The following is a 23,917-nucleotide window of genomic DNA, read 5'->3' on the forward strand; positions in this document are numbered from 1 at the left end:
TGAGTATAGTCCCCTGTGCTATACAGTAAGTCATTGTTTATTTTATATATAGTAGTGTGTATATGTTAATCCAAAACTCCTGATTTATCCCTCCCCCCATTTCCCTTTGGTAACCATAAGTTTGTTTGCTGTGTCTGTGAGTCTACTTCTGTTTTGTAAACAAGTCCATTTGTATCATTTTTTTAGATTCTCCATATAAGTGATATCATATGATATTTGCCTTTGTCTGACTTACTTCACTTAATATGGTAATCTCTAGGTCCATCTATGTTGCTGCAAATGGCATTATTTCGTTCTCTTTTATGGCTGAGTAATAAGATAATGTCTTTTGATGCATAAAAGTTTTTAATTTTGGTGCGATCCAATTTGTCTATTTTTTCCTTTTGTTGCCCGTGCTTTTGTTGTGACACTTAAGAAACTATTACCAAATCCAAGATCATGAAGATGGGATAAGTTTCGAGACTAGAACTTAAATGGCCAGCCAAGGAATTGGACATTGGTGTGAACAATAGAGAGGAATGAAGGATGTGTGTCCTATGTTTTTGGCTTGAGCAACTGGGTAAAAAGTGATGGCATTTACTGAGATGGGAAGAGTCGTGGAGGTGCTAATTTGGAAGGGAAAATCAAAGCTTCCATTTTGGCCATGATAATTTTGAGATGATTATAAGATGAATAGGCAGTTAGAGATACAGACCTGGGGTGTAGAGTATCAGCGAGGGCTGCAAGTGTAACTTGGAAGTCATGAACATGTAGATGGCTTCAAAAGTCGTGGCATCATCTGGGAAGAGTGAAGAAAGAATTCCAAAGACAGGCCCGGAGCTCCAAACAATAGATTGGGAACTGAGGATGGGATGAAGGAAGGAGAGAGTGGTAATAAGCAAATGAGACTGAGAAGGTACAACCAGTTAGGAAGAAAGAAAACCAGGAGAGTTGTTTTGTTTTGGTTTTTTTTGTGTGGTACACGGGCCTCTTACTGTTGTGGCCTCTCCCGTTGCGGAGCACAGGCTCCGGACGCGCAGGCTCAGCGGCCATGGCTCACAGGCCCAGCCGCTCCGCGGCATGTGGGATCTTCTCAGACCGGGGCATGAACCCGTGTCCCCTACATCAGCAGGCGGACTCTCAACCACTGCGCCACCAGGAAAGCCCCATAAACCAGGAGAGTTTTGAGTCTCAGAAGCCAAGTGAAGAAATGGCTTCAAGAAAGAAGTGATCATCTGTGGTAAAGGGTGTTTGGTGAGCCCGACATGACCAGTTTCACTGGGGTGGCAGGAAGAAAAGCCTGCTTGGGATGGGTTAAAGACAGAATGGGGGGAGAAGAGGAGAAAGAGAGAGAATGAGAGGTGAGGCAGTGGAGTCAGGGAGTATAGAGAAGCATTTAGAAAAAGTGGAAAACAAAAACAGGATAATAATTGAAGGGGGGCCTGGGGGTCAAGGGAAGTTTGACCTCTTTCTCTCAAATAGGGGTTATGACAGTAAAGGGGAAATTAGTGATACAGGAGAAGGAGGAGAAATTTGCAGGAGCAAAGTCTTTGAGTAGGTGAGTGGGGATGGGATCCAGTGTATAAGTTGAAAGTTGCCTATAGGCATAGCAGGAGGAATAATTTAGAGTTTTCCCCACACACTTCCCAGGGCCTGCATCTAAGTTCTAGGAGTCTTCTGAACCACAAACACAGGTGGAATGGAGCAGGGTAAGGAATACCTAGTCTTGGTCATCTGTCCTTACTGACATCTTCCTTCCTACCTGGTGTGAAGTCATCTGCCCATGTGGCTTGCTACTGTGTCCTCCTCTTCATGCCTGCCAGCAATATGTGCCACACCTACTCTGCTCAAGGCCACTGGAGAAAATGTTCCACTGCTCCCGGTGCCACCCTCAAACATGAGGAGTCACGTTCTCCAACCATTCCTTTTCTACTGCTCCTGGACTGGGTTGGGTGTGAGGACCTAAGGCTAGGCTGCTGTTACAAAGAGAATGAACAATCACTCAGTGGCTTGAACGAAATAGAAGTTTCTTTTTCTCTTGTATAATTGCAATGGACTGAATATGTCCTCCCAAAATTCATATGTTGAAACCTAGTCCTGAGTGTGATAGTATTTGGAGGTGGAGCCTTTGAGAGGTGATTAGGTCAAGAGGGCTAAACCCTCACAAGTGGGATTAGTGCCCTTACAAAAGAGGCCCTAGAGAGCTCCCTTTCTCCCTCCACCATGTGAGGACACAGAAGACAGGAACCAGGAAACAGGTGTCTTCATCAGACACTGAATCTGCCAGCACCGTGCTCTTGGACTTCACAGCCTAGAGAACTGTAAGAAATAAATTTCTGTTGTTGATTAGCCACCCAGTCTATGGTCTTCTGCTATAGCAGCCTGAACTGACGATCATGGTCTAAGGACTAACATTCAAGTCATCTGGTGGCTGTGCTCTCTCTTGTCATCCAGGCACCCAGATTCCTTCCACAGGCTAGTTCATGTAGAGTTGAACTGGCAGAAAAAGTCCTGGAGTCCTCCCCCTTTCTGTTAACAACAGTTCCATTTTTCCAGTTGTTTGGGCCAAAAATCTTGGTGTCATCCTTTACTCCTCTCTTTCTCTCATATCTCACATCTGGACAGTCAGTAAAGGCTACGTATCCCTCACTAGTTGAACTCCTGTTATCCAAACTCAGAAACCAAAAAGACACAGATAACTATTTTGAAAAGTCCTTCAGTATCTGAGCCCTTACTACTACAACCAGCCTTCCACCTAGGCCCTGTGTTTTAGGGGACCCTGCATATCACACACATCAAATAAAGAACACACAAGTGCCTCTGACTCCCAGGATCCGAAGCCCAGCACTGGCACAGCACAGCTCGTAATCATAAACATCCGCTCTTGGACTAGCACCATTCAGGCCCTGGGGAATGCTTCTAAAATCTCTTGCCCTATGTCCTCAAAACAAAAGTTGACTGTGTCGATTGCTGTAAAAGTTTACAGGTTGCGTTGCTGCCAACATCAGGGACAGACACGGCTACAGTGTCTGGGGAAGACTGAGAGACGGAAGAGCTTAGGTAAGAGAAACAACAAACTGGTTGACCTGCCAAATCCTTCCTCTCCGATAGCATGAATGTAGTTATAAATCCTTGCATGACAAAGCATCATTTGCCGGTAGTGCCCAATATCCATTTTCTTGCTTCTCTTCCAGTTTCAATTCCAAATGAGACGTACTCATAACTTACCTCAACATTCACAACAGCTGCACATGGCAGCAAAGGGATGTTTTCCGATTAAACAATTATTACTCACCTGGGTATGTATAGCTCTAGATTATATGTGGAGCATAGTACAAATTCTTTCTATTAGCATTTAGATAGATATTGAATACTAAAATGGTAGAAAGTTTTATTTAAAAAAAATAAGATTTGATAAACTTTACCAAAACAAAATATATCAGCTTCAAATTTTGATTTAAAATGTTATATTAGGGGCTTCCCTAGTGGCGCAGTGGTTGAGAGTCCGCCTGCCGATGCAGGGGACACGGGTTCGTGCCCCGGTCTGAGAGGATCCCACGTGCTGCGGAGCGGCTGGGCCTGTGAGCCATGGCCGCTGAGCCTGCGCGTCCGGAGCCTGTGCTCCACAGAGGGAGAGGCCACAACAGTGAGAGGCCCACGTACCGCAAAAAAAAAATGTTATATTAATATGTATAGCTTGCTTTTTTATTTGTAATATATGATTTAAATCTTTTGAAGTAATTTTTTAAATTTTAAAATATATAATAAAATTTTAATTTTTAGCTAATCTTTTGATGAAAATATATTCAAATTTTGTGTATTCTGAAAACAATTACATTTTAATTTTTTTTTTTTTTTCTTTCGTAGTACGCGGACCTCTCACCGCTGTGGCCTCTACCGTTGCGGAGCACAGGCTCCGGACGCGCAGGCTCAGCGGCCATGGCTCACGGGTGCAGCCGCTCTGCGGCACGTGGGATCCTCCCGGACCGCGGCACGAACCCGTGTCCCCTGCATCGTCAGGCGGACTCCCACCACTGCACCACCAGGGAAGCCCTACATTTTAATTTTAATTCTTTAAATCAGAGGTTGGTAAACTTTTCTGTAAAGGGAGGGATACTAAATATTTTAGGCTTTGTTGGTCATTGCATTCTCTGTTGTAACTACTCTGCCATTGTAGCATGAAAGCAGCCATAGACAATACATAAATGAATTAATGTGGTTGTGTTCTAATAAAACTTTATTTACAAAAACGGACAAAAGGCCTGATTTGGCCCACAGGTTATAGTTTTCCAGTGCTGTCAAGAGAACACAAATTATGTGAAATTTTTAATTATGAAAAAATATTAGTAATTTTGCTGAAACAAAATCAAGAAAAATACATTGTAGGTGTGTCAGTACCCTTCAGCCAAAGACCAGCAGAAACACACCTGTAGTTAAATGAATTGGATTTATAACTCCCAGCAGTGAGGGAGAATACACATCACTGGGAATCATAGGATGTCTCAGAGGGTGTTAGGAAGAACCTATTATAGGATCTGGGCTAAGGTTGAGTGACTTGGGGGAAGGTCTAAGAAAGTGAGGGATTGCTCTAGATTGGATGTCAGAAAGCAAGGGCAGGGACTTCCCTGGTGGTCCAGTGGCTAGAATGCTGCACTCCCAATGCAGGGGGCCCAGGTTCCATCCCTGGTCAGGGAACTAGATCCTGCATGCCACAACTAGGAGTTCACAAGCCACAACTAAAGAATCCACATGCCACAACTAAGATCCCACATGCTGCAACTAAGAACTGGCGCAGCCAAATAAATAAATAAATATTTTAAAAAAGAAAAAAAAGATAGAAAGCAAGGACAATGCTATGATTGGGGATGCAAGTTTGATCTATAGAAGGAAGAGACTAGCCCAAGGGTAAAACTAATTGGTAAGAAGTAGCAGTCACTCATTTTAGCTAAGGTGGGGTTGTTTGATATTTTGACTTGTTGTCTATGCTTAGACAAAATATAAAGTGGCCTTGTTTTGTCTCATTTTATCATGGTGTCAGAGTAATCTTGTCTAAGACTGGTATTCTGTCTGGTCATTTATGTTCAATAACATGACCTAGCTCTGAGTGCCAGGCCAGCCTCCTTTTTTTTTTCTTTCTTAAATGGAATAAATACATAATTTATTAATTGTGTACATATTTTCTTACTCCTCATCCAAGTATTTCCAGTCCACCAATAGAACACCCAGGTATGTACTAATATTCAGTCATTTTAACAGACTTTCAGTCATATAAAAACCATAGGTTTCTATACATATTTTTCATTTTGTTGTTATGAAACTATATTTGTTAAGGTATGAAGATAGAATATACCTTAAATAATAGGTTTTTGTCTTGATTTAGAGTTTTTAAATATTTAGACATCTGGTAGGTGAGCATCCATTTATACCATTGTCCCAGGCCCTGTAGAAGTGAGTGGTGGGCCTGTTTGCTTCTCCCTCATCAAACTCAAGGTGACAGGACCACTCTCACATCAGAGCTCACCATCCAAGCTCAGAAACCACATAGATTCAGATAGTGAGGGATAGTCAGGATACTTCCAGAATTCAAGCACTTCTTACACCCCTGTTGCCAATACTCTGGTCCAAGCCATTTCAATTTCTCATCTGGTGTGGTGGGCTTTGTATTACGTCAACTCAACCAAGCTGCAACTATGTTTCCCAGAGTTCCTTTCCTTGTATAGTTTTGGATGAGAATTGGCCACAGAGGGAAATTTAGGCAGGATTTAGGAGGTGGAAGTGAAGCTGTAGACATGCTTACGCTTGGAAGGCTAGTACAGGGTCAAGTGCTGCTGCAGTTCATACATGTTTTCACTGATCTGTTGGCTCCCCTTGTCGGTGTAAGGCAGCGGCTGGGCCGTAGCTCCTCCAGCACCCCCTCCCCGCCCCAGCTTCTCCAGCTCCAGGGTAGGTGTGTGTTGATGAAAGGCACCAGATTCTCTTGCCGGTCATCATCAAAATTGGAGGCTTAGAGGTGGGGAGAGAGAAATGCGGGGGTGGAGGTCTAGTTTGTTCTCATAGATTCCAGTTCATCTTCATGGGTGCCAGCTTGACCTTGCCCTCCACCACTTCATGTCCACCTTTCAGAATACCCATCATTTAGGACTTCCCTGCTGACTCCTAACCCAACAGCAGAAGCACAAACAACAGCTGTACATAAACTGTGTAACCAGCACCCATAATTGCATATAATCAAATATGTATAATAAATCCCTTATTCTTACCACTCTTAATGGTTCTGCTTCTCTGATGGAACCCTGATGGATACATCTGGATTATTGCAAGTGACTCCTAACTGGTCCCCTTGCTTCTGTCCCTGCCCTCCTGGGAAGCCAGAGTGATCCTGTGAAAGCTTTTCAGACATGTCACTCCTCTGCTCAAATCTCTCCAATAGCTTCCCATCTCATTCTAAGTAAATGCCAAAGTCTTTCCTTTAATTGTACCAGATTCAGTTTAGATGTCTCTCAGCAGTCAACATCCTTGCCTCATTGCCGAACGTTACTGGCTGCCTCAGCATCATCAGGAGGCAAGAGCTAGTCTTTGGCATGAACTCAATTAAGCCTGCTACAGTAGGAACACCAGAAGCTTTGGCACTCATGTCTGACCCAACTGGGCTTATGAAGGCTCTGGCTTCCCCAGCAACAGCCCAGTGGAAGGAGTTAACACAGTTCCAAAGGGCAGACTGTTAAGACCCTGTTGGCAACCATGAGACTAGACAATGAAAAATTGATGACAGATAAATTCCTCACTCTTCTGCCTTACTATGGACTATTTCAAGACATAGTGGTTCCATGTGACCTCTTTGAAGAGATCCCATGTGACTGAGCAACTGGCCTTGGTTTCTGTGGGGCTCTGGCCAGCTAAGTAATGTAAGAGCTTATATTTCTTTCCTTCTTTTTGTTTCACTTCTGTTCTCCCTCTCATTTTTGCTTCCTTGGGATTGTAACACCCAAGAAAGCATCAGTGTACAACCTTTGATTCAGGCTCCATTTTCTAAGGAACATAGGTTGACATTTAGTACCAGAAGAGGTCCTAGAAAACAGACCTCCAGGGTGTGATTTTGTAGTTGAATTTCTCACCCATGTGAAAGCAATAGGGATCTCATTGTTGGTAGTAGATGGAGTGATAATAACTTTGCCCTTCAGTTGGCATCACAATTAGTAAAGCTTTCACTTGTGGTGAAGGGAAGGCTATGCAGAAAAAAAAAATCACAGCCAATCACATTATAAGTGGCAGAGTTGCAAAGGTCTCTAAATGTACAGTGTCAGTAGATCTCCTTTGTCATAGTCAAGGCCCTGATAGGGAAAGAGTAGGATCCTGAGACCTGGGCTAGGGACATCAGTGTAGACAAACCTAAGAATCTTTATCTCATAAGTTCTCCTGGGTGGCAGAAGCAGCCCCTGCCCTCTTGCTAAGGAATAACAGTTTCTCACTTCCTTGAGACTATACAATGATCTCACATGAAGCAGGTCCTTCATAAGATATTTGTTCTCCTTAATACAAATGTCACTCCCAAAACACACTCAAAGAACTGGGATCAGTTCCTAGCAAATCCTAAGTGGGGAGATTTAAGTCCTGACCCAGGAAAAATAAGCTACACATCAAAGGAATCGAAAGGCCTGGCTAATATATGTGGGAGTGATCTTGGGAGTTTTAGACATGGCAGTGAGGGGGCAGGCATGGCAGAATATAAGACTGGCTAATGGGGAATACATCGTCATGGACCACACTTGAGTAAGTCAGGCTTTAATATGCTTGCAAGGATGCCTGAGCTGGTCTCTGGTAGTTTCCAAAGAGGGTCACCATCAATTCCTTCCCTCCCTCTATGTACATGCCACTCCTCACATCAGAAGATGGAGTCTATTTTCCTCCTTTCCTTGAATTTGGACTGGCCTACAACTTGCCATAACCAACAGAATATGGTAGAAGTGACACTGTTCCAGTTCCAGACCTGGTCTTTGAGAAGACTGGCAGCTTCCATTTCCTCCCTCTTGGATGCCAGCCACCATGTAAGAAATCCAACCACACGGACGCCCTTACACTGTGAAGAGACACCATGCTGAGAAAGAGAGATGCCTGACCAGCCCCACATGTTCTGTCCATCCCAGCTGATTTGCCATTTATGTAAGTGAAAAGGACATCCTGGACATTGTGCCTCCTGCAACACCTACAAACAATACATGAAGCGTACGAACACCCAGCTGAGCCTAACCCAGGCTGCAGAATTGTGAGAAATAATAAATTGCTGTTGTGTTAAGCCTTTAAGTTTTGGGTGGGTGGTTATTCAGCAATAGATGATTGAAATATGATCTTAATAGTTTGCAAGGATGGTTCCTTAAAGCAGGATGATGACCTACAATAAATGAGGTCAAGATGCTAGAACTTCCTTGGTAGAGTATTAAGAAGAGGTCAGGGACTTCCCTGGTGGCGCAGTGGTTAAGAATCCGCCTGCCAATGCAGGGGACAAGGGTTTGAGCCCTGGTCCGGGAAGATCCCACATGCCGCGAAGCAACTAAGCCCGTGCGCCACAACCACTGAGCCTGCGCTCTACACCCTGCGAGCCACAACTACTGAGCCCCAGAGCCACAACTACTGAAGCCTGCACACCTGGAGCCCGTGCTCCGCAACAAGAGAAGCCCCCGCAATGAGAAGCCCGCGCACTGCAATGAAGAGTAGCCCCCGCTCGCCACAGCTAGAGGAAAGCCCCCATGTGGCAATAAAGACCTAACGCAGCCAAAATAAATAAATAAAGATTTTTAAAAATTTAAAAAAAAAAAAAAGAAGAGGTCAGAAAGTTCAGGGAGGTGGGAATGTAAGATCTAAGAACTCAGCACCCATGTTCTCTAGGAGGGCCCACATGACACCCTCTGCACTAAGTCAAAAAGGAACTCACTGATAAAAGGGACACCAGCACTTCTGAGTAGCTCAGTGGTGACTGTTTTGGGTACCCTGGGATTAAGAGTAATAGATGCTGCCATGGAATTGGGATCCCTAATATCAATACTAATGTTGGGATTCCAGAATGGCAGAGGTGGCATCCAAGACCAGGTGAATATAATTACTGTCAAGGGCAGCAAGGCCAGAGTGACAATGAGGATGCCTCGATCTGCAGGAATCTATGGCAAGTTGTTATGGAGATGGAATGGATGGACCGCTGACTGGGTGATCCTCTATTTTCATATTTTTTAAAAAATCAGGAGCTGGTAAGCAGACGACTGACATCAGCTGCTACAATGGATAACCACAGTCCCTCATCTAGATTCTAGATCTAAGTTCACAGAGCCAGAACCCCTTGACTACAGCAGAGGCCATCCCCCTAAAGAAACAGCTCTCCAGTGATACCATAATTATATATAGTAAATATTCCTCCAATCCTTCCCCAAAGGAATCTGCTGTCATTTACCAGGATAACTGTGCATTGGAAAAAGGACAATATTCAGAATATTGAAAGATTGTTAAAGAAATGGAGTCTGAATTGACACAAAACAGAGTTCTCTGGCTAGAGCAGGGAGTAAAGGAGCGCAGGTGATATAGATGGAGTTTAAGTCCAATGGGTCCCAAAGAAGCTGACAGAATCCTTTCATTGATTCCACGATCTGCAGAGTAAAGGCTATAATGATAGGAAAAGCCAAGCAGAAGCTCCTGAAACTCCCTGTATTAGTCAGAGTTCTCCAAAGAAACAGAGAACCAATAGGATGTGTACATATATAGTAAGGGAGTGATTTATTTTAAGGAATTAACTCATGCAATTGTGGAGGCCGGCAAGTGCACAATCTTCAGGGTAGGCTGGCCACTTGGCGACCCAGGGAAGAATTGATAATACAGCTTGAGCCCGAAGGCAGACTGCAGGCAGAATTCCCTCTTCCAAGGGAGAGTCAGGATTTTTTAGCTCTTAAGGCTTTTAACTGACTGAATGAGGCGCACCCACATTATGGAAGGTAATCTTCTTTACTCAAAGTATACTGATTTAAATATAAATCTCATGTAAAAACTACCTCACAGCAGCATCTAGAGTAGCGTTTGACCAAATATCCAGGTACTGTGGCCTAGCCAAGTTAACACGTAAAATTAACCATTACACTGCCCTACAGCTGATTTGTGCAGTATTATTTCTGATCTAATACTTTAGCTGAGCTTGGATTCCCCATCGTATCCCCATTCAATTCACCTGTCTAGCCTCCAGGAAAACAGATGGATCAGGTAGAAGATGGATAGATCACTGTGAACTTAACCATGTGATAGCCCCAATCAGAGATGTTCTCCTGGATGTGGTATCTTTACTGGAGCATATCAGCACAATCTCGAACACTTGTGTGTGGTTATTGATTTAGCAAATGATTTCTTTTCAATACCCGAGAGAAGAGATGATCAAAGGCAGTTAGTTTGCCTTTACATCACAATAGGACAGTGAGAGCACCTTCACTCTCTCCCCTCAGGGCTTTGTTAACTTTCCTGCTCTCTGTTATCTATAGTCTTCAGGGAACTTGATCACCTTGACATCCCACAGAACATCATATTGGTCCACTATATTGATGACGTCATGCTCATTGGACATGAAAAGGAAATGGTAAGCACCATATTTGCCAGAGAGTGGAAGATAAACTTCATGAAGATTCATGGTCCTGCCACACTGGGAATATTTTTAGGGGTTCAGTGGTTTGGGGCATGCCAGGACAAGTTATCTCACCTCACATATCTCTTAGAAAAATGCACAGTTTTTGGGGGGCCTCTTTAGATTTTGGAGACAGAATAGACACGCTTAGAACTACTTCTCCAACCCTTTATTAGGTGACCTGGAAAGCTGCCAATTCTGAGTGGCGCCCAGACCAACAGAGGACTGTATAGCAGGTTCAGATCATAAAACAGGCAATGCGGCCACTTTGGATTATATGATCCTGCAGATACAATGTTGCTTGAGGAATCTGTGGTGGCTAAAGTTTCTGTGGGGAGTCTCTGAAAGCTCAAATAGGAGAGTTGCAGTGAGGACCCCTAGGATTCTGGAGTAAGGCCATAATTACCATGGTCCATTTGAACAAAAAGGTTCTGATGTGTCACTGGGCCCCAGTAGTGACTGAGCATGTGACCACCAGATATCAGGTGGCTGTATGTCTAAAGCTACATGTTATCAGACAGGCACAGCAGCAATCCAATATGATGGAAGTGGTACATTCAGGGCTGGGCTCAAAGAGTTCAGAGGCATGAGTAAATCAAATGAACAGGTAGCTCAGACTCCCATGGCATCTAACTCTGTTGATCTGACACCTCTGCTTTAATTCATACCTATGGCCTCATGGAGGGTTCCCTATAGCAAACTGATAAAGGAGGAAGGGAGTAGAAGCCAATTTACACGCAAGTCAGTATAGGCACAAGCTGGAAATGAACCACTCTATTACAACCCCAAGGGGTAGCCCTGAAGGACGGCGGTAAACTCCCTGGGGGCAAAACTCCAAGCAATATACTTTGTCCTTCCTTTTGTATGGAGGAAGATATGACTGAAGCACAGATATACACTAATTCCTAATAACTGGCAAATGGCTTGGCTAGTTGGTCAAGGGCATGGAAAGAGAAAGAGCAGAATTTCAGAGACAAGCAGGTCTGGGTAAGGGGCACATAGATGAACTTATCGGAGTGGGTGCAAAGTATGCAGATCTTGTGTCTCACATTAATGCTCACCAGAGACCATCGAGGCTCTCCAGCCCGATGGCCAAATGTCCCATCTTATGGATGTCAGCCAGCCTCTAAAGTTAGCCACCCTGTTGCTTTGCAAAAGACCCATAAAATGGTGGCCATAGTGGCAAGGATGGAGTCTATGAATGGACCCAACAACTTGGGCTCCCTTTCATCGAGGCTGATCTGACAATGGCCAACAATTAGTCAACCAGCCAGCAGCAGGCAGCAGCATAGAAACATTGGTCAGGGAGGGCAGCCAGCCCCCGTGGGCAGGTCAATTGTATCAACCCCCTTCCACCTTGCAGAAAGCAATGATTCATCCTTACTGGAATTATGTACTCCAAATATGGTTTGCATTTCTAGTTCTGCAAGCATCGCCATCCAAAGGTTGAAAGAATGCTCAATCCATTACCCAGAGCCAGAAGACTCATTTTATGGCAAAGGATATGTGACCATGGCCTCATGAACATGGGCTTCACTGGTCTTACCATATGCCCATCACCCAGAAGCAGCCAGCCTGAGAGAACAATGGAATGGAGTGATTTCATTTCCGCAAGTTTTAATCTCCTCTTCTGCAAAATAGGATTATAAACAGTTCTAGTACTTCACAAGACTGTTGTGGGATTGGATCTCTTTCTTGGCCCTTGTATGCTGCAAGTGCTCAATAAGTGGTAGGCATTATTATTAATTGAATTAAACTGTGAAAGACCCTCTGCCCCAGGAGGAGCTGGTGATCGGGCTTCACTAAGCCCAGTAGGGCTGTGGATCTCACTCTAGCTTGACCTGCTTTGAATACTCTTAGCTATTCGGAAAGTCTCCGACTTGAATTACACTTTTTGGCCAGTAGGCAGCTCAGCAGAGATGTTGTCACTGAGCAGAGCTGGAGGGGAAGAGAAAAGATTCTGCAGAGCTCGGGGAAACCAAAACTAGAAACTCTGACAGGGATTGGCCACCTGGGGGCAATCTGAAAGGGCTATAAAAAACAAGCCTAAGAGCTGTTACCTCACTGCTGTTCCCGTCTATCAGCAGGCTGCAAGCAGGAAGCTTCCTTCTCTGCTCTCCTCAAAGGTAAACCCAGAAGCTATGAGATGTGGGTGTCAAGCTGCCAACCTCTGCCAGGCTGCCTGCCCTTGAGGCTCATGCCATGAGAGCCGGGATGCCCATTCTTCAGGGAGTCTACACCCCTGAGTGCCCTGGACTCAGAGTGGTCTGAGGGGATGTGTTGGTGGGCTTTTAGGGGGTTGGGTTGCAAAACCCCAAAAGTCATGAAACTTAGCTTATAGGTGCCATGTCAGCAGTCTCTGGCCTTAACCCTGCCACTTCACCTCCTTGGGCTTTAGTTCCTCATCTGTAAAATGAGAATCAAGCTACCTGTCCAAAGGACTGGACGATTTCTGAAACCCATTTATTGCAGAATCTAATGTGACAGTGAGTTTATCTTTGAGGATAGATGAAGTGATCTGAAGTAGATATTCAAAGTGTGGGTTTGGGCATTAGTCAATTGTGGCTTTAAATCCTGACTGCTACTCCCTAGTTTAGCAGGCTTGGGATTATTACTTTTCTGAGCTTCAGTTTCCTTATCTATAACGTGTGGTTTAGAACAAAGGTACCTACTTTATGGGGTTGCTATGGGTATAAATAACCTTGTACCATAAAGTGCTGAGGAAGTGCTCAGTAGAGGGGAAGTTGTTTGGGTTTTTTGTTCGTTTTCAATTCAAGGAAAATGCTTTGAGCGGACAAAGTTCACATTAGAGGTGAGTTGTGGTGGGGGAAGGGAAGTGTGTTTCTATTTTGCTGTGTAATGGAAAGAGCATAGGTTTTGGATTCTGCAGTCTTGAGTTTGTGTCTAGGCTGCACAATTTCTTGTGTGACCCTGGGCAAGCTCCTTTACCCCTCTCTGCTTTCTTTGTGAGAAAGGAAGTTGATGTGAAGCCAGTGTTTGGGGCCTGTAAATATTCAATGCAGTGGGAGAATAAATCTATCATCAACCATCGTTTAGAACATTCTGTGCGACAGGCACTGTTCTAATTGCTAGGGATATAGTGGTGAACGGTTGCAAAACTCACAGCCACCCTCCGAAATAGGCTTTATTAATAGGCCCACCTTAGGGATAAGGAAACAGGCTCAGAGAAGCCCCAGGTATCCTGCTTATGACAAAACCAGACAAAGCCAGAAACAGAAACCACAGTAATGATACTAGCTGACTTCCGCTGAGTGCACAGTGCATGCCAGGCACTGTACCGGAGAGGATTCCATCCTGTAATTCTCATAACCACCGGTGTGGCAGGAACATCAGCCCGCTGGTGCCGTGAGGAAACGGAAAGCCTGCGGCTCCTTAGAGGGGTCCTGGGCTCAGTCCAGAGCATCTTGCTGCTTTTTGTGGACTCCCCCTCGAATCTAAAGGGAATACAATAGAGCGGGAGTGGCTCCAATAGGGCTCTGGGGACCGTCTCTTCCCTCTCCCCCATCCCAAGTACGGCGACAAAGCCTTGCGCTGTGCCACCATGCGGCAGAAGGCGGTATCGCTCGTCTTGTGCTACCTGCTACTCAACACCTGCGGCTGCGAGGAGACAGGTAAGGATCCTGGGGCACCTGGGGACTCCGGGATAAAGAAGCGGAGAGTTTCAGGATCCCTGGTTTCGAGACCCAGGCGTGCCTCTGAACGAGAGAAGCTATTCCAATGGACAGCGCGGCGCGGGGTCCCTGTAGCTGGAGTCCCAGATTCGAATCCCTGCTCTGTCAATTCTTCCATTCTCCCTAAATGAGTTCATGCCAGTTCTGTACCAGGCAGAGCGCCCTGGGAAAAGTCCCTTCCCTTCATTGAGGCTCTCCGAAATGGGAGGATGGTGGCCCCACCTCCGGGGGTGGTCCGGAGCATCAGGCACAGAGTAGGTGGACCCTGCTCCCCACTGGACATTGCCCACTCTCCTTCCAGAAGAAAGTGAGTCCGGGTTCTGGGGCACGCTGACCTACATGGCCGTCGGAGGAGGTGGGTCTGGAGGGCGGGGAGCCCCGGAAGGTGGGGCGGGCCCTGCGGCTGGCGTCCCTCACTGCTTCCTCTTCCTCCAGGGCTCATGGCCGTGGCGCTGCCCGCGCTGGGCTTCACGAGCACAGGCATCGCCGCCAACTCGGTGGCTGCCTCGCTGATGAGCTGGTCGGCCGTGGCGAACGGGGGCGGAGTGCCCGCCGGGGGGCTGGTGGCCACGCTGCAGAGCCTGGGTGAGTGTGGGCCGGCCCAGGTGGCCCTCTTTTCTGTCCTGAGCCCTTTTCACAGGCTAACTCAGCTCTACTAGGTGGGGCTTCTTCTAATCCCCACCACTTAATGGGGAAACTGAGGCACCCAGGGATTAAGGAATTTACTCAAATTCTCCCATATAGTTAGCACCACGGCCAGGATTCAAACCCAGTCAGTCTGCCTTCTGGTCTTCAGACTCTAAGGCCAGAGCCTTCACTAATGCTTTGGCCAAGTCACAAGTCCCTCAGTTTCCTCATGCGTTAACCAGGATAAACATCCTCAATTTAACATTTTATGAGTCCCCTCAATCCCAGAGAACCAGAGTGCCAAGGAAATGTGGTGAAGCGACCCGATTCAATCTCATACCAACCCTGCTCTTGCATTTCTTGAACATCATGAAGGGGATGGATACAGAGCACAGAATGGTGCTTCTAAAAAACGTGCTTTCACCTCTCTCTCTCTCTCTCTCTCTCCTTTCTTCCAGCCCTTTCTTTTTTTTTTTCCTCTCCCCCTCTGAGGCGTCCAAAATCCTACAGAAAAACCACCCCTGACAAACTGCCCCTCTGCCTTTCTGAACCCTCCATCTTCCCTCAATTCTGGATGGCAAAAGCCCAAAGAACCAGCCCAAAAGGACACAGCCCTTCTCAGAGGGGGCAGAGAGGAAGACACAGACCAGGCTGCACCCCTGGTCTGCAGTGAGAGGTGAAGGGTGTGGGCAAGGCTAGAAACAGTCCTGTGCTATAAGGTGGTTGTTCTCTCACCAACTGTATTTGCTTTACAGGGGCTAACGGTGGCAGTGCCCTCATGGCCAAGATTGGGGCCCTTCTGGGCTATACTGTCCACAAGCAAATCGAAAGCAGAGGGAAGGAGAGAGCGGATGAGGAGTAGCTAGCAGCTCCCTGGACCCCCCTCCTTCCTCCTTGTCTTCCTTTTCCAGCTGCAGTCCAGAGGTTCCTCTTTCACACTTGGCAATGACCTAGGTAAAACAGAATAAACCTCTCTCAGAAAACACTCTGTCCTGCTGTGAGTCGTGCTGGCTATGAGAAGCCCAACAAGATCTGGCTCTGGGCTGCCTCATCCACACACCCCACCCGCATTTCCCCCAAAGGCCATCACAGCTCCTGGGGCAAAACTAGCTGATTTTGCCTCTGAGCCTTGGCGTATTCTGTTCTCTCTGCCTAGAATGTCCTTCTGAAGCTCATAACCCAGCTCAGACAGCTCCTCCTCCGGGACTCCTTCCCAGCAGAGCTGCTACTCCTGTCACAGCCTGAATGCTCAGGCTCTATTTCTCAGGGTTCCTGGGGAGGCAGATTCTTTCTGTTTTCAGTGAGAGAAGTTTCCAACTACTTCCCTGATTGGGCAGAGATGGAGAAGCCAGATCTCCATTCTCCAAAGAAGTGCTAGAGTAGTCTCCCTCAGGCGGAGGATAGAAGGCCAGACATTTGTCTTGGGGAAACGGTGTAACAGCAGCTTCTGGGGGGTCAACAAGGCCTCCCTTCCCTCAGAAAACTCTGGGGACAGGGTAGGCAGTTTTCATGCGGAGCCTACATGCCTTCTGAGGGGGAAGGGAAGGCCAAGCCCTTGGGAGGATCTGAGGTTTGGGAGGCCTGTTCAGTGAACGAGAGTGCCAGGACTTAGGCAGGGGGAGGGCAAAAAGGCCCTGGAAATTGTTTGGTAGTAAAGCTAGGGCTGGTTCTAGCACCAATCGTGCTGTGGTTCTGGTCTGAGTGGGTGTACCAGCCTCGATACCAGACCAGCCTTCTAGAGAGATCTGCACCCCTGGGAAGTGGCCATGTGTGAACTACAAAAGCTGGTCACTAAAGGGCCAAGCCAGCTGTCCTCAGGCCTCCCCTACCCAGCCCCACTTCTAATCCAGAATTTCTTCTTCGATTACAAATGTATGGAGGTGGGTAAGAGGCTCCTTCGTGCTTGCTCCCATCCCCAGGTCCAGCGCCACCCCTGCAGGTGGCAATGGTTTGCCTTAGCTGGCTTGCCCCAGGCCCCCAGAGAAGCAGTGTTTGTGGAAGAGGGGACACAGGTGGTGGAGGCACTATCTGCACCTCAAACACTGTCTGCACAGCTTGTGTCCAAGAGCGGAAGCTGAGCTGAGTCCCCTGCCCTGATAATCACCACTGGGCCTCAGCTGAGTCCTGCCTTTGTTCGGGCCATTCACTGAGGGGCAGATGGAGTGGACCTCTGCCCAGGAGGGGATGGGGTCTCAAGCATCACACTCTCCCAGGCCTGGTAACTGCACCCCAGTCTGTAGAGTTGATATCCCAGAGACAGAAACGTGTATCCCTCAGCCCCTTCATGGCGGGCACTGCATCTAATTCATCTCTCCTCCCCAGTGCCTGGCACACAGTAGGTGCTCAATATATGTGGGTAGAATTGAACCTGAGGTTAGTCTCCGCCCATCTACCTGTCCCTTTACCTTTCCCAACTTTCATGGGAAGGAGGGACTGGACCACTTGTTCTTTCCCTGGGGAGCCCTTGATAATACCCGCTGTCACTGCCATGCAGGCCTCGGAGAGGGGACCTCAACCCCCTTTAACACTGTGGTCAAGTAAACACAGGCCCCTAACCTTTTATTCAATATTCTCTAGCACAGATGAGGCTGGGTTTTCAATAAGGCAGTGGAGCAGAGTGGTTAGGGATGTCCCTCTGGAGTCCCACAGACCTAGGTTCAAACCCGCCCTGCCATCTCCTACCTGCATGCCCTGGCACAAGTTCCTTCACTTCTCTGTGCCTCAGTTTCCTCCCCTGTAAACTGAGAATGATAATAGCATCTACCTCGCGGGGATTTTGTTATGAGATTAGATGAAATAATGAACAGAAAGAGTTTAACATGACGCTGGCACACAGTAAGCACTCAGTCAATGTCCGTTATTATTATGATTAAGGACTTGCATGAAGCAGAGAGGAAAGAGCCAAACAACAGCCAAGAATGAGATGCTCTAACTGTGGAGTCAGGGTTTACTTTCTGGGGCTCACAGCCCCTGTTCTTCCTTCCTCCTAAGGGCGGGCAGCCTGCCCCAGGGGCAAACACCCTCCTTAGACATCATATTGCCTTGCACAGCGTCAAGGCCAGAGAGAAATGAACAGCTCTACCCCCAGATTTTAGATCTGAGGCCTCAGCAATTCTCAAGCTGAATGACACCGGCAATGACTTGTCTTTAAGGAGATCCTCTGCCTACCACAGGATCCCTTTGGGCCTGTGCAGGATAAATCTTTGCTTTCATTCTGCAGCGGTTTGCTGGGCACTGACTCTGTGTCAGGCACTGTGCCAAGTGTTAAGGACACTGCAGTGGAAGAGACCCAGTTCCTACGTACTTGGAGCCCATAGCGTACAAACTAGGAGCCCCCCAAAGCATCCATGACCCCCTTTCTCTCTCCCTGTCACCACCTCCTCGCCCCCATCTCCTTTCACCCATCCTGGCCCTTGTCAACTTTCACGGACCACAATTGTCTTGTCTACAAAGTATGAGACAGAATGATGAATACAAACCAGAATTCACTAGTGCAACAAGTCCGGACATGCTAATCACCTTTGGACTTCTCCTTGACAATGGCCTTCAGAAAGACACAATGCTGAGTCCTGGCCCAGCTCCGGGGGGGGCACTCAGGCAGGTTACTTGCCCTCTCTGAGTCCCAGCTTCCTCATTTTCAAAACCAGGGGGGCTGGACATCAGAGTCTCCGAGCGCTTCCTGCTCTACAACTGCTGAGCCTGAAGCACAGACTTCTGAATCCCCTGGGTCCTGTCAGGTCCCGGTCCTCTGAGATTTTATTTTTGGAAGCTACCAAAAGCCACCTTGTGGTGCCAACTTTGGTGACTAAGGTGGGTGATGGTGCTGAGAGATGCCTGTTTGGTCACAAATGAGGGTGGCTAGAAACTAGCAGGGCAGTTCCTCACTCTGGGACCACACCCTAACACAAGCCCAAAAATAGATCCCATCTGTGTGGCTTACTTGATGGAAAACAGCATTGAGGTCCTCTGACATCATCATTTCTCTCTGGACCTCAGTGTCCTAGTCTATAAAACAGAGGAAGGGAAGTGTTGGACTCTCCTCTAGACCTAAAATGTCTTTCCAAAGTGCTCAAGTTAGAGGTGTCTTGCTCTTTGATACAAATCCCTTTATCTAGAGATTTATTTTATTCTTTAAGGCCCTCCCTGGCCCCCAGACCCTTGAAAGTCCACTCACTCCCTCTCCAGGCAAGCCTCCCACAATTCCATTGCTCTATGCATGGATGTGGCCACCAGGTGGCAATACAGTCCCAGCCTGGAATCCTCAGCCTGAATTATCCTCCAGCAGTTCCACCAAGATCAACAGCCCTCCCTGGGGCCAGGCCCCCCATAGATGTTAGAGACCAAAAAGATTCAGGCCCTGCGCCTGCTCTGCAGCAGGAGCTCCTGAAGCTCACAGGAGTGGTCAACCCTCAGGATCCCTGCAGGGCCTGCCTCTTCCTCTCCTTCCAGACCTCAGTCCTGCAATGCTGGGATCTCCTGAGCACAGCATTCAGGACCCTCTGCAATCAGGTCTCACTTCCAGCCTGTGCTTCCAGACCGGAGCCACAGGGATTTAAAGGCAATGAGAGGAACACTCCACACAAACATTTCTTGTCTGGGCAGCAGATGGTGATGCCAGGAAGAGGGCATCCCTGGACCCAGACTTGAAGGGGACCTGGGCCAGCAGAGGGCCTGGGTCAGCAGTAGCCGGAGGGAGCTGAGGCAGAGGAGGCCTGTGGCTTCCTGTGAAGAACTAAAGAGCCACTTCCTTGAAGCAGATGGCTGTGAGGGAGGGGCAGAAGATTAGAGAGCACGGGCTTCCTGGCTCAGAGGGAGAGGAAGGCCCTAGGAAGACCCTAGGAAGTGGCCCAGGGCAGCCTTCTATTTCCTTTCCCTCTGGGGTCTCCATGAAGCAGACAGTGCAGACAGGCAGGGTCACACCTTTCCCATGTTCTGTGAAGCCACAGAGAGGAGAGTCAGGTTAGGGGCAGTTCATTTATACAAGACCAGTAAACAAATGGCACCTTGGTTACTCCAAGAAGTAGGCCCAAAGGCACCTCCAGGCATGCAGGAACCGAGGCTAGACAAAGGCCTTCCCCATGACCTTCCAGTGACAGTTCCTTCTTCACTCTGGGGTCTCCGCTCAAATGTCACCTACTCGGAGAAGCCCTCCCTGACCACTACTTTAAAGCAGCCTCCTTGTTTCTCTCTACCAGAGTGGTTCCCAAACTTATCCGCTGCTGGGGATTACCTGGAGGCCTCAAAACATACAGATACCTGTGTCTCACCCACAGAGATTATGATTTAACTGGTCTGGGGTGTAGCCTTGGGCTTTGGAAGTTAAAAAAAAAAATCTCTGGGTGATTCTAATGTGCAGACAGGCAAGTGTGGGAACCACTGTGCTAGCATATCATCCTGTTTCAATTTTCTATATAAGGCCAGTAAAGAAATGGGGCTTGGTTACTTCAAGAAGCAGGCCCAAGCCCTCAGCCCCAAATACTCAAGTCCAAGTACTCAGCTTCAGAACCCAGTCCCAAACACCCAGATCCAAGGTTTTACATATATCGACTCATTTAATCCTTACCACAATCTTCTTTTTTTTTTAATATTTATTTGTTTATTTAGGCTGTGCCAGGTCTTAGTTGTAGCACACGGGATCTTCATTGCAGCGTGCGAACTCTTAGTTGCGGCATGCATGTGGGACTTAGTTCCCCGACTAGGGATTGAACCGGGGCCGCCTGCATTGGGAGCGCAGAGTCTTACCCACTGGACCACCAGGGAAGTCCCTTTACCACAATCTTCTTAGGTGTTATTAGGATACTCATTTTACAGAAAAGAAATCAAGGCAGAGAGAGGTCAAATCACTTCCCCGAGGTAAACAGCTGGCAAGTGACAGGCCAGGATTCAAACCCAGTCAGCCTCACTAGGACAGTGCCTGGCACCCAGAGGGGACTCTATAAGTGACTGTCCAATCAAGGAACTTAATTTTAATCTCCTTCTGCCTCACCCATCCAACCCCATTCAACTGAGCAACCAGGCAGCCTGGAGATTCTATTTTCTAATTATTTCTTTAGTCTGTTCACGCGTCTCCACCCACATGGCCCCCCTCTCAGCATCTAGCTCACTACCCTCAGGCCTGGAGGGCAACTACAAGGTCCTTCTAATGGGTCTCCCTGTGTCCACTCTTGCCCCCCTGTGTTCACTCTTGTCTATTCTCCACATAGAGTGAGGAAGATCTGAAAACAAAGTAGATCAAGTGACATCCGCCCCAACCCCCTCAAAACCAACGGTGGCTGCCCATCACACTTAGCATAAAATTCTACTTCCTGGGCTTTCCTGGTGGCACAGTGGTAAAGAATCTGCCTGCCAGTGCAGGGGACACAGGTTCGAGCCCTGGCCCGGGAAGATCCCACATGCCGCGGAGCAACTAAGCCCGTGTGTCACAACTACTGAGTCTGTGCTCTAGAGCCCGCGAGCCACAGCTGCTGAAGCCCGCGTGCCACAACTGCTGAAGCCTGCGTGCCTAGAGCCCATGCTCCGCAACAAGGGAAGCCATCACAATGAGAAACCCACGCACCACAACGAAGAGTAGCCCCCGCTCGCCGCAACTAAAAGAAAGCCCGCGCGCAGCAACGAGGACCCAACAGAGCCAAAAATAAAATAAATAAATAAATTTATTTTTTAAAAAAATTCTACTTCCTTGCTTTGGCCTTCAAGGTCTTTAATAACCTGCTCCCCTAAATCTCCAGAGTCTCATCTCACCTTCCTTCCCCTCCCCCAACTCTTTTCCAGCCATACTGGCCTCTTTTCCCTTCCCAGAACCCTCCAAGAGCCTGCCAAGTTCAGTGCCTGTCCACAAGCTCTTTCCTCTGCTTGGAACACTCTTGTTGCTTCAGGAGTCAGCTGGAATGTAACTTCTCCAGAGACCTGAGCCCCCAGTCTAAATTAAACACTCTGTTATTCCAGCAGCCTGTACCTTATGTTCCTAGAATTGATCACGGTTGTAATAACAGCACGATTGGTATAAGCATTTTGTTACTGTCAGACCTGCTCACTAGACTTGAGCTCTCTGAGCACAAGCACAGGACTCATCGTTATTTACTGCCAGCACCCAGCTCAGCGCCTGGCACACAAGAGGCGTCCAATAGCTTTGGTTGAGTGGGTGGACAGATAGGTGGACAGCTGGATGGACAGACGGATGGGTGGACGAGTGACTGAGTGAACAAATATATTTTAAAACTTATAAAACTATTCACCTGCCTGTGTTTCTCAGGTCAGCTATAAAGTGCGCGATTCACAGGGGTGTTATTTTCATCCTTCTAGAGGCCCCACCCACCAGCCCTTCAAGGCCTTTCTCAGGCCAGGCCACTGGGCGGGGCTTCCGGGGGCCGGATGATTGACGGCACGGGAGGCGTGCCCGGAGTCAGCCTCTGCTCCCTGATTGGCGGGCGCCACGACAGGCTGCACTCACAGCCACTGCTGTCGGAGTAGATGCAGTGGGACCCAAGGCGAGGGAACGCAGCAAGGCGTGCCCGTGGACCTCGGCGAGGCCGTCCGCAGCCGCGCCAGCCTCAGCTCATCGGAGTCCCCTGAGGTCGCGTTCGCGTAGCGCCGAGCGTTTGGCCAGGTTCTCGCCATCCTGCAGGGACATGTGACAGCGGAAGGGGCCCGCGCTGTGGCTGGAAGGCTGCCCGCAGCGGGCGGGGCAGAGAGCCAGTGACCAAACCTCGACGCGCTCACTGAAGCGCGGCTATTTCGGGCCGCTGACCTCAGCGAGGAAAGTCCCAGAAACACAGCCCCCCACTGCCCCCTCACACCTCTGGACACGCTTCACCTCTTCCCCCCACCCCAAACTCAGACCCCAAAGAGCTGGACGAGGAGTAGCACTGGACTCCTACCTCCTTCAGACCCCATGCCAGCCCCGCAGGAGATGCTGTTCCCATTTTACAGAGGCACAAACGGGGGTCTCTGGATGGATGCACTTTACCTAAGGTCACATGTGAGATAGTGGCCAAGCCAGGGCAAACTTCAAAGCCCAACCTCTTTCTTCTACCCCTCAGCTTGGTGTCTCTTGTCTACCTGCCCTGCTGCCAGGCCCATCCTGCCGGAAGCATCATAAAGTTCTGAGGGTCCCATGGCTCCTGTTCCACACAGCTGGATCCCACCCCCACTGGGGCCTCAGCAGCTGTGTCTGGGCAGCACACGGGGGTCACAGATCCTGGGTTGGGCAGGCACCAGGTGGGAGAGGGCATAGCTTCCCCAGGTATCCAGGTGGCCTCCCTCCCTTCACTCAGGTGTCTCCACCTCATCCAAGGGCCTTCCCTTGCTGCCCATCTAAATACTACTTCCTACTTGCCTTCTGTCCTTTTATCTGCTTTATTATTTTTTTCTTGGCACTACCAAACGGCAGGTAATTATTTGCTTGGCCTCCATCTCTGCTGAGGAGCCGGATCTCATCACCTCTGCTCCCTCTACTATCTGTGGCCTTTGCAGAGCCATTCCCCAAGGGACCCTGCCTCTCCTGCCTCCTCCTATTGTCCTCTCTCCCCTCTTCCTCCCACAAATGTTTATCCATGCCTACTCTGTGTCACTGAATAAGCTCAGTGCTGGTCCTTGCAAAGGGAGAGACTGACAAGGAAACCACGTTATAATTCATTCACCCATCCCCAATCCTATTGCCTTCCCCTGTTCTGCCCTCAGCGGTGCAGTCTGCTCTCCACACTGCAGCTTGAGCCATCCCGATAAAAGGGAGGTCAGAACATGTCACTCTTATGCTCAACCCCCTCCCATGGCTCCCTAGCCCAGAGGAAAAACCAGTGTCCTTGCTGTGACCTGCAAGGCCTGCATGAGCTACCTCACCGCCTCCCACTCTCCCCTCTGAGAGCTCTATTCTGGCTGCATGGGCTGCCTTGCTGTTTTTCAACCTGCCAAGCATGCTTCTGCCTCAAGCCTTTGCATTTGCCCTTGGTGCTGCTAGGAATGTCTTCCTCAG

The 23,917-nt window shown here is 48.2% G+C and overlaps 1 protein-coding gene and 1 long non-coding RNA gene across 5 annotated transcripts; both read left to right on the forward strand.

The window, feature by feature from the left end:
* The first annotated feature begins 1,628 nt into the window (after positions 1 to 1,628).
* Positions 1,629 to 3,272, forward strand: LOC125964956 (uncharacterized). 2 transcript variants are annotated; one of them, XR_007478308.1, is made up of 4 exons: positions 1,629 to 1,688; positions 2,217 to 2,300; positions 2,959 to 3,039; positions 3,174 to 3,272. It is a non-coding gene; the product is annotated as an uncharacterized LOC125964956 (long non-coding RNA). The 2 variants fall into 2 exon arrangements; XR_007478307.1 differs by lacking the exon at positions 1,629 to 1,688 and having other exon boundaries at positions 2,093 to 2,300.
* Positions 3,273 to 12,610: 9,338 nt separating this feature from the next.
* IFI6 (interferon alpha inducible protein 6) lies at positions 12,611 to 15,906 on the forward strand. Of its 3 annotated transcripts, XM_049712030.1 has the most exons (5): positions 12,611 to 12,753; positions 14,160 to 14,259; positions 14,621 to 14,674; positions 14,755 to 14,904; positions 15,702 to 15,906. In XM_049712030.1, exons 2-5 carry the CDS (start codon positions 14,190 to 14,192, stop codon positions 15,806 to 15,808), a joined length of 381 nt encoding a protein of 126 aa, XP_049567987.1. In that variant the 5' UTR covers positions 12,611 to 12,753; positions 14,160 to 14,189; the 3' UTR covers positions 15,809 to 15,906. The 3 variants fall into 3 exon arrangements, with proteins under 3 accessions (XP_049567987.1, XP_049567993.1, XP_049567991.1); XM_049712036.1 differs by lacking the exon at positions 14,621 to 14,674 and having other exon boundaries at positions 12,612 to 12,753; XM_049712034.1 differs by lacking the exons at positions 12,611 to 12,753; positions 14,621 to 14,674 and having other exon boundaries at positions 12,837 to 14,259.
* The last annotated feature ends 8,011 nt before the right edge of the window (positions 15,907 to 23,917 follow it).

This window comes from Orcinus orca, chromosome 1 (assembly GCF_937001465.1).
Source record: "Orcinus orca chromosome 1, mOrcOrc1.1, whole genome shotgun sequence".
Classification (NCBI taxonomy): domain Eukaryota; kingdom Metazoa; phylum Chordata; class Mammalia; order Artiodactyla; family Delphinidae; genus Orcinus; species Orcinus orca.